This window comes from Phaethon lepturus, unplaced genomic scaffold (genome assembly GCF_000687285.1).
Source record: "Phaethon lepturus isolate BGI_N335 unplaced genomic scaffold, ASM68728v1 scaffold21526, whole genome shotgun sequence".
NCBI lineage: Eukaryota > Metazoa > Chordata > Aves > Phaethontiformes > Phaethontidae > Phaethon > Phaethon lepturus.
This window is the reverse complement of record NW_010547167.1, coordinates 20,249-30,776: the sequence shown is the minus strand read 5'-3', so window position 1 is coordinate 30,776 and position 10,528 is coordinate 20,249. Positions and strand designations below refer to the sequence as shown.

Below are 10,528 nucleotides of genomic sequence, written 5' to 3'. Positions count from 1 at the left end.
GTGTGGCTCACTGCAAGCACAGCCCTTCGGCTTATGCCCCTGCAAACCCAAATCAGACCTACCTTGTGCAGGGCAGCACCTTGTCCCCTAAACTCAGCTGCACAGGGCTCCCCGTCTGTCCTGCCAGCACTGGCCACTGTCAGTGATAAACGAAGGGCTGTGTGGTGAGCGGGACATTCTGGTAGGTATCTGCAAGAGCTGGGAGTTGCCTGGCATCCTGAGCCCTCGCAGGACACCGACAGCCCGTGGGGGGAAGCCAAGGAGGGCAACGGGGCTCAGGGTTTAGCTGGGGGCTTGGGAGTCAACAAGCGTGACTCTCCTGGGCACCACTGGCTCCCAGCCCCGTGGAGCTGCTCACACTGGTGTGCACAAGCTGCTTAATTAACCAGGGACCATCAAGGAGCAGAGATGGCAGCTTTCAACATCTAATCGCGCAGAGCGCGTGTCCCGGTTCTCCAGTGCCCCTGGTATATCCATACTGCCCCCAGACCGGCTGCTTGCCTGAGCGAATTGCTCTTACACCCACATACACACAGTCACGGAGGAGAAACTCATCCAAGGCTACTGAACACACAGTCACCAGCTGTGGTGTGGGAAACCCTCGTTTGTGGGATGTACAGTAGGCAAGTATAATGTTCTGGGTATGTATAGCGTGTGTGTATATGTCTGTAGTATATAGGGCGTACCCAGTATACATGCTCTGTTCACAGTCTTCTCTGGGCATCTGCGGTTGGCAGCCTCCACGGGAGGGCACATGGATGCGTGTCAGACCCAGCACAGCCAGCCTTACGGCTTTTCTTCGCAGGTGGGTTCCTCCAAAGCATCCGGAGCCCTGAGGGGCGCAGGGTCCTGCTCACCCCGGAGCAACGCGGCTCGACATGAAGCTGGAGAGGCTCTCCTGCAGCCGGAGACCAACACTCTCTGTCCGAGTTTCATTTTAAATCCTTAATGACACAGCTGTAAATGCTTCTTTCACTGCGCTTCTCATGACACCCCCTTGGATTTTGTACACTATGTAGGCTTGATTCCTGCTTTCCCCAGAGCCACCAACAAAAGCACTGAGTGGCCACAGAGCCCCGTGCTGGCAGAGCCCACTTTGAGTCCCAAAATGAGATAAACGGGGCTATTTCACCACCTGTTTCAATTTGAGTTAGGAGGATGGTGCAGTAACAGCTGCCAGTATCTCAGCGTGCTCACATGCAAGTTCAAGCCGAGGAAGGCAAAGTCCCAGGCTGTTGGGAACGTCACATGAGAAGGAGAATGCAGAGCCCCCGGGTGCAGGCTTGGCGGTACGGAACCACGTAGGACACCTGCTTCTGGAGGCCTGTGCTGAGCCACAAGGTCAGCTTCGTTTAGCACCTCACAGAGCTTTGCAGGCATCCTGGCCAGCTTTGCAAAACCCCATTTTGCTACCATTAAAAAGGAAAACACTTTTTAAAAAGAGCACCAAAACATGGCATTTGATTCACCTTGAACTCCACCGCAGTTTCCTTTGGCAGGCCACCACCGCCTCCTGTGACAGACCAGGCTTTACGTAGTGCCAATTTTGCTGAGCACCCCCGAGGGGCAGCCCCCCACGTTCCCACCTGGCCACCTCTGCGTGAGTCTGACCCCAAGGTGGGGGAGATAAATGCTGCTGACTTCTCTGTCCCCCTCTACTGCTGCTTCAGCTGTCCGTGCCAATAAGTTGGGGAGCACAGAGATATGGGTGCTGCCCACCTGCCCGGCGTGGCACTACTGCTGTCCTGCATTTATGGTGCTCGTCACAGAACCACAGAGGGGTTGAGGTGGGAAGTGACCTCTGGAGGTCATCTGGGCCAAGCCCCTGCTCAAGCAGGGCCACCTAGAGGCACTTGCCCAGCTTATCTGGCCCTCAGGTAGCGGCAGGTGTCACAGACATAACAAGCCCCGTTATGCTGGGAGCCAGCGAAGCACCATCTCTCCAAGCACTCACCCCTCCACCCACCCGCCCCTGCCACCACCCATCACAGCCTGTATCCTCCGCCCTTAAACACAGCACAGGAAGAGGCTGCCACTGTGGGGAACTTTGGAAACGCAGACTTCAGAAGATTCACAGAGCAGCACTGCGCCTATGGTTCCCTCTCCGTTACTGAGTGGAGGTGAGCTCCTCTGAACCTGGCTGCTGGTCAACAAGGCCCTCTCGCCTGGGAAAGCCCATCGACCACAGCAGCACCCGCACCACTTTCAAAACCTTGGGCAGCCCTGTGTAGCCCAGCGTAGCACAGCTGCCCACAGCAAAGGTACCCGCATGTACCCACGAGAGCTGGGGCCATGGCAGAGATACCCTTTGGCTTCTGCTCTGAAGAGCAGAGGAGAACCAAGGGTGCTCCAGCTGCTCATGACGCTGCCCTCACAAGCAGCGCAAGGGAAACAGCTTTTGCACCACTTAGAAAGAGCCCTCACCCTCCTCAACCTCCACACACCTCCCCTGTCACAACCTCACCTTTCCTCCTCACCAAAACAGACAGAGGAGAGGGGAACAGGAGAGGGGCAATGGCAGGTCATCCTCAGCCAGGAGCTCAGAAGGAGGCAGCAGGCACGCTCCCCTTGCCTGCTTCCTACCGTGCTCCCTGGCAGCAACACTCGAGACTGGAGAGGAGAGCCTGTCCCCCCCTTTGGGAAGCAGGTCTCCCAGGCGAGACCCCACAGGTGAGCTCCAGTTTGGGCTCCCCCTGCAAGCAGCCAGGCAAAGGAACGAGTCCACCTAGGCTGCGAGGCTCATGGGGAAGCTGCGGGCTTGGCCAAGCCAAAGGCTCAGCTGCTAGCTATCCTGCATGCTCAGAGCCAGGTGGGCCGGTGAGCAGACACAGCTCGTCCCCCTCCCCAAAACACCGAGGGTCCACACGCCTTTTACACCACTCGCTTTTAATTACACTGTGTAAGGAAAGGCCTTTCCTCATGCCAGCACTCCCTGGCACAGCCACGCAAGGAGCTGGCTGGCCCATCAAGTCCTCAGTAGGTTTAGTGGTTCCTCCTCACCCCTCTCCTTGCTTGCAAGCTCCTCCTGGTCAGTCCACATCATCCCTGCAGCCCTCAGCGTCCTTGCTTTGCAGAGACCTATTTCCATACATTTCTGTTCCTTCCCTCCTCCATGCCTGAGCTTTGCCTGCTCAGTGCCATGGGAATCCCACTTTGGCCTCCTGGAGCACCAGGCAGAGAGAAGATGCAGGGCAAGAGTCATCGGTTAATAATTTTTCTAGGCTCAATATAAATAGAAAAATATAACAAAACAAAGAATTGACTAGCTAAGAGATCCAATCCGCTGGGATGCCTGCAACGTGCTAGTGCAGAGTTCAGAGAGTGCTTGGTCCAGTGCATGGTACTGTAGATCCAGAAACCTGTCCCGGCAGCCCCACAGCCATCAAATCTTCCTGTGGCACCACATGTCTGTGCAAGCGCGTCCCGGCTGTGGTCAGCTCGCCCAAGGGTGTTGGCTCCTGGGAGCAGGCCAAATGGGAACGGTTGATCATAGTCTGATTTATTGCTGTTAAATGGTGAAGCCATTCTCTTCTGTGGAATCAGGATGTGCTTTGCTCTTACTTTTTGTGGAGGAATTTCATTTTGCTACCTGGAGAGATGGAGAAAGGAAATGGACTTACCACAATGACAGGCAAAACAAGTGTCATTCCTCACCACCACCGGCTGAGCAAGCCTATGCAGAGAATTGCCCTGCTGCCAGCCCTGGCTCCTTGCCCACAGCCACCTGCCCTGCAAAGCTCAAGCAGGTGCCTGCAGAGCAGGTCATAGCTCTGCCCACCCCCTGGGGGCAGCGCTGCAGACTGGGACCCTGCAAGCCCCCAAGCACATGTTCCAGAGCCCATTTGCCCAGCAGTCCTGGAAGGTGAACGTATTACTAAGCTCACCTGGCCAGAACATGTGTGGGTAAGAGGCAGAGCACATCAGCCCCACAGATACTGCTGCTCTTAAATAGCCAAGAAAAAACAAGAAGGCCAGCTATGCGATCTGAACAGATGATCAAACTCTCTTATCCATGATGTCCAATGACTTATCAAGGACTTCTAACCTCAGTCTGGAGCTCTCATCTAGCTCCACTTAAGAGTGGAAAATGGATTCAGCCTTAGGATACTCCCAAGCAATTCCCACCGCTGATCACTAAGGGCAAACCTGAAGGCCATGGAGGCTATATCACTCCACCCATCAGGAGCTGCATCCACCACTCCTGAGTCACTTGTTGCTCCGTTGCTTCCTCAGACCCACTCGTATCCTTTGGAAGACACAGACGTAGTTCATTGCCCAAACTTGGGTTCCCCACCAGCCTCCAGACAAGTGGCAGACCAGGGGGCACAGCCAACCGCATGCCATGGCAGGCCATACACGGCCAGGCACTGATCACTCAAGGATCAGAGCGCTGCTCTGCAGGATGCCACAGGCAGCCACTAGCAGAGTCCTGCCACCCTTCAGTAGCTTCTCTGCTGCCAAACCTGAAAGCAACAAGAACCCCAAGCCTCGGTTTGCTGATCCCTTACCCAGGCCTTTCAGGAACCTATTGACTCCACTCTGCTCCCCACTGGGAAGTGTTTCCAGGTACTCCTGAGCCCGTACCTCAAACAGACCTGCAGAAAGAAAGAAGTCAACAACTTCTATTTTGCTTCACTAATAATAAAAGTAAGAACGTCCATCTGAAATCATACTGTCCTGGCTTACCAATAAACTGTTGCACATGAGAGGGAACAACTCATCCCATCTCCTCCACCAAGTGAGCCTAGATCTGGGACAGGAGCTTTGGATCGTGTCTGTAGGACTTTCAGCAAAGAAGTCCTGCTACCACCTCCTCCCTCACCACTGCAAGGCTGACTGAGCTTTTGAACCTCACACAGGGAGAGACAAAACCTCCGTTCATTATGCTACGAACACAGCTAAGTCCAGAAAGTGAGATCATCTGGGGAATCATCACGCAGGATTTACCATGCTGCAAAACCTCTTTTACTCAGCCACCTATTCAAGTGTCCACTGCTCATCAGCGCTTGGGAGGAAACTGCTAAACCAGGACAGAGCAGCAGCAGGGATGTTAGACTTCAGCTGCCAGTAGAGCCCTCAGGACTGTGGGATAACAGGAGTGAAATAACAGGAGCAGCTCTGGGAAGGACATGAGCATCCATATTTTCCACTAGCCAAAACAGCCATAACCGATCCAGCCGGTTCCTCCTCCAGACATGGGAAGGGGACATGAGGGACTGGAAGAATAAATGTTGTTCCAGCAGTGTACCCCTTCTGTGATGGTCCTGATGGGAATTCAACATGGAACAGAGAGGCACACACATGAAGGATACTGCTTATGTCCCTTACTGCAGTGCTGAAGGGTGCCTGTAACCCCAACCTCATCGAGAAACTACCAGATCATGCACAAAAAGCTGCTGCTCTCCAGCGGCTGGTTCCCATGCACTGTGCAAAAACTATGTCTCACCACGCTCCTGTGAGGTGATGTGCCCCTTTGGGAAGATAAGGAAACAGAGACAAAAAATCCCCAAGTGACTTCTTGAAGGCCACACAGGGGTGTCAGAACAAGCCATCAGCCTGCACTACCTCCTCCCCTCCCGGTGTCCCTGCACCGACACTGCAGCCTCCCGCCACGGTGCTGGGGATGGAGCTGGCAGCTGGTGAGCATCTCCCAGCTCTTGTGGGAGCAACAGCGGAGCTTCCATGACTGCAGAGCCCCTCACCTCTGACCCCCTGCTTCCGCAGTTCCCGCTCCTGAATGAAGCCCCCAAACATCTGCGTTTCCATGAAGACCTCCAGGAAGCGTCGGAGGCTCTTGGAGGAGACAGACTTGCGGAAAGCCTCACGCTGCAGGGTCCGCTCCTCTCGCTCGGTGGGGGTCAGGAAGAGGGAATAGTGGCCCACGATCTCCACAAAGAAACGGACAAAGGCCTCGGACACCACCTCATTCAAAGGGCTAGTCTCTAAGGAGAAAAGAAAGAGACAGCGGTGAGGACAGTGCTATAAGGATGTGGTAGGAAAAGCCCTGGGCACGAACTCCCTGGCTTTTTCAGGATCTAGCCTGAGCAGAAAAAGCTGATCAAGAGAGACAGCATCCTAGGAAGTGCTGCCATGGAAGAGGACCGGATTGCTACTTTGAAAGCCACCAAGCTTTGTCTTGGTTCCCCTGCAACCAGGAGATACCCATAGTGCCCTGCAAAGAGCTGTCTCAGCCCAGTTGCCTGTGAGCCGCATGGCTGCCTCTGAGACCACAACTCTGCAGGTGGGCTGTCCCCCGGAAGAGCCTGCATCATTCACATGGTCAGAAGAGGAATACAGGTGTTCCCTACATAATGGAAGGACAGACAGAGCCAGGAAGGGGTAAATACTTTTTCTCTTCACACAAAGATAATTGTCCCCGCTGCAATGGAATATTTAACACAGCTTCAACCAAAATCCTCATCTACCTCCAATTTCTGTGGTGTTAAATTCAATACAAGCCTAACTCTCCCCTAAGAAGCGACAGAAGAAAAAGGCGTAGGAAGAGATGTGGTTTTAAGCTGAAAGGCACTGTGCTTTACCCTGCTTGCCATTGACAAGGCCCTCCTCCTTGTCGCTCGCCAGCTCATTCCTCTGCTCCAAAATGTGCTCTAGGGCAGCCTGCAGCTTGCGGGGCAGGATGGAGTCCTCATCTTCCATCTGCAAAACAGAGCCACCTCCTCAGGGTGGGGACATGGCCAGACCCTGCCCTTCTCCTCACCAGCTCCTATCCCATCCCCAGCACAGCAGGGGGAGCACTAAAAATGAACTGTGAGGAGAAGAGGGAGAACTTGTAATACACTTGGCATGTTCCCAGCACCTCCCAATGTAGAACTATCAAGTCTGACAAGACATCAGGCATGACAAGAAAGAGAAAGGGGGTATCTCGTCCCAAATATTCTCCTGTTCTGTAAGAATTTCAAGTGTTTAACCAGAGAGGCTACCGGGCAGTGCTCACCCGTGGCCACAGCATCCGCCTGTGAGCGCTCACACCACCACAAAGAGGACGTAGCTGAACAATGCTGGCGTGCAGCCAGGCGAGCATAGCCCCCTGCTCGGCTCTGCTCTGTCACCGATCATGTTACGGAGGCGTAGAGTTCCCATAGAGCAACGGAGCCAAGGAACTACCAGTGACTGTGTGTGAGCTCCTACCAGCCCTAAGACAGCATGATTTAGCTTCAACCTCCAAAAGAGAGGTGCAAGGTAAAGCATTTCCGTGTAGCTAAGGCAGCTAGCAAGTGAGAACTGCACCGAAGGAGTGGCCTTCATCCACACGCTACTCCCTGCAGCAGGAGGTGTGCTCGTCATCCTACTCGTGTCCTACCCATGGGACCTGAGGCACAGCAGAGGCCAATGCAGCCAGCACTGCTCAGCGATCTGCTGAAGAGCTTGGGGGCAAAACTAGTTTCCCGGGCCAGGAGCAGGTTCGCTCATCTATCCTCTCCCCTTCAATATCCTGCTCCTCTCCACAACAAAGGGAAGTAAAAATCAGCAGGCAGTCTTGTCTGCAGAGCAACATACAGGCTCCCATGTACCAGCTCCCTTACTTGTGACCCATCCAGTGCAAGGAGTGAGGAATCACAAGCTCCTTGGGCAGGAAGGGATTTGAAGAAATCATCAAGGCCCGCTTCCCCACTCAGGGACGGGTATGCGATAGGAGATGGACTGACAGACACAGGCTGGAAGAGCCCATGATGCTCCCCAGCAGAGAGTGCTGAGCTAAGGCATTCCAGCTCTGCCCTCAGCTTTACACTGTGCCTGTGGGCACTTAAGGACCCACAGTGCTCAAATGCCACTGTTTCCCCTCCTTAAAAAAAACAGAGAGAGAGAGAGGGAGATACTGCACAATGATTCGGTCCTCAACAGCTGTGGTTTGGGATGCTGATTTTACATATGTACACAGCAACTCCTATAATGCTGCCAACACAAATCCTGCCTCAGTTTGTGTGAGGAGTAAGCAATCCAGCCAGCCAGGCAGGTCAGCAAACATAGATGGAGGTAAGGTATAGTGGAAGAAGGGGATAGAAGATGAAAGATATGAAATAGCTCTGCTCACCTGTCTCAGAAACCGGTTATTTACAAGGTCAACGACGAGGACCTAAGAATAAGAAAGCAAGAATAAAAGGGGATGTCATTAGTTCCATCATCAGAGTTTATCTTAATCTGTAACTGCTCTGGAGGAAACACTTTGTCCCTGCCCCTGCTCCTCCTACTCACCAGCACAGCTGGAGCAGGCACTCAAGCGTAAGCCAAGAGCAGAGTTCTTGTTGTGGTTTTCTAATGACATCGCCGCAAACCACAGAACAGCTTGGACAGCAGGAGGCTGTGCTCCAAGCCCAGCCTACTGCTCCTCACCACCATGTTTGGGTCAGAGCTCTGTCTTTTCTCCCCATGTGCTGCACTGCTGTCCCCTGGGTGGGCAGGGAGGGAAATATCTCCCCAACCATGTTCAGCCTTGCTGTGTTCACCCTTGTGCACCATGAATCCAGTTCTTAATTATTTATTCCTTTCATTAGGCACCTGTGGTAATTAGATGAGCAGGTATCCTGGCCAACTTGTAGCAATCGCACTTCAAGCCTGGCAGACTTTGCGCTTAGCCCCTAGACAGCGCTATGCAGAAACCAACAGAAACTTCAATAAAATTACCTCCCCCATGGTGGGAGATCCCAGCCCCTTCTTCCCAAGCTGTGGACAAGGCAGAGCACAGACCTCTGCCTTCCCAGGCGATGTTTGCTTCCTCCCTCACCCCACGCTGGCAGGAGCCAGAGGACGAAACCTTGGCTCCTTGACACCACCGGCTGCCAAGGCAGACTCTCAAGCACAGCCTTTCTAGGACAGAAGACAATGCAGCCCGCTGGAAGCAACCGAAAGCAAGGCCGCGGTGCGGGTGCATGGCTCACCTCCTCCACTGGCAGCTCCTTCAGGCGGGGCAGGGAGCTGGAGAGCAGGCCGATGAGGAAGGGGGTGGGCGAGCACACGATGTCGATCATAGAAGGCGGCAGCACGGGGATGTAGGTGTGCTGCCAGGTGAAGGGGTACAGGAGGGCCACTGTGGCATGGCAACACTTGGAGAGAGTGCTGGAAGATGAAACACAACTTGGTCAGTCAGGAGATGAGTAGTGCTTCCTAGAAATCAGGGCTCTTTCAGATGTTCCCTGAGCTTTCCCAAATTTCTGACCCCATTTTTCAGTCTTGGGAGCAATGACTCGAGACAGGAGCCCAGGTTATGAGAGATGATCCTGGCCCATGCACACGTGACAAGAGTTGGGTCCCACTGAATCCAGGATCTGCTCCTTTAGTACCCTGATGGGAAATACTACATAGACATAAGGACGGGCAGCAGCTTGGAAGACATTAGAGAAATGAGTTTATTCTCTCACAGCATGCCTCTGCGGCTGTTCCCGTGGGAAAGTCACAGGTCTGAATGCACAGGGGCTATACTGTCCAGCACAGACAGCACGCAGCCGTGGGGTGCAGAAGACAGCTCCACCGCTACAGCAGCTATCTGCTGGGCTGCGCTGTAGCCCACTCACCTGCTGGCCATACTCTTGGCCTCATCAGCACAGCTGGATGGCCTGCTTGGAACCCTTGGCAAAGCCCCAGGCACAACCTGCAGCCACAAGGTCCCCAGATGTTCCTGCAAGTCATTCCAGCCATGGTCCACCCCTGCATCTTGGCTTGCTACCTGTGCAGCATACATGCTTTGCCTTTGGGCAACCCTTAGCAGGAGTAATCGCATGCCAATGGCACACTTTTCTATCAGTCCCAATCATATCAATAGCTCCTGTATATAACCCTGTATGTAACTTCATTTTGTTTTACTGGCATCCAGATCTCGAAAGGCTGGAGGAGGGGAGGGAGATTGGTGTGGCCGGGAGGAGTCACATCACCAAGGAAAGGTGCGCAGCTGTCTCCTGTTAAACTCCACAGGGGAACTTACACTCAGCAGCCCAGAGCTGGCAGTTTATTGCTGACTTGAGAGGGAAGGGTTTGATGGGTGTGGACTCAAGCTCCCTCTGAAAAGTGAAGCTTGCTTTCCTCCCACCTCCAGCTCCAGCTCAGGCCGGTGAATTTGAATCCCTGTGCTGACACATGCCAAGCAGAGTGGGATGGCTGGGCTACAACTGGCTGGCTTTCATCAGGTAAATTCAGTTTAGCAGAACACAGTTATGGTTGCTGGGACATCAGCATGGCTGTATGAAGAAATCAGGCAGTAAACATTGTTAAACACATGACACTTTTTGAAGATAAGTAAATCCCAGGGGAGAGGCTAGAATTTGCTTAACAGGAGAATTTTATCTAGGACTGTGACAGGTAGGGAATGGGCACTTGGGAGGGACGCCTGGGATGCGTGCGCTGACAAAGCCTCTTCACAAGATGGGAAAAGTTTGCTCTCCTTGTGCTCCCAGAGGCTTGTCTTTTCTATAAAAACAGAGAAGGACTCCTCAAAGGCTGTGTCAGAGTTGTAGCTGTAAGCCTGTAGATGGGAAAAACCCCCATATCCTTGTTTAAAAAGGTCTTAGAGTATCCA

At 53.5% G+C, this 10,528-nt stretch overlaps 1 protein-coding gene across 1 annotated transcript in view; it reads right to left on the bottom strand.

Moving 5' to 3' along the window:
* Nucleotides 1-2,866: 2,866 nt before the first annotated feature.
* DENND2A (DENN/MADD domain containing 2A) overlaps nt 2,867-10,528 on the bottom strand; it is a gene marked incomplete at its 5' end in the record, with an annotated part of 25,754 nt that continues 18,092 nt past the window's right edge. The window contains 6 exons of the mRNA XM_010289562.1: nt 2,867-3,589; nt 4,509-4,595; nt 5,703-5,942; nt 6,540-6,657; nt 8,054-8,095; nt 8,898-9,075. Coding sequence (XP_010287864.1) covers nt 3,558-3,589; nt 4,509-4,595; nt 5,703-5,942; nt 6,540-6,657; nt 8,054-8,095; nt 8,898-9,075 — 697 coding nt within the window. The remainder of the gene's footprint in view (nt 3,590-4,508; nt 4,596-5,702; nt 5,943-6,539; nt 6,658-8,053; nt 8,096-8,897; nt 9,076-10,528) is intronic.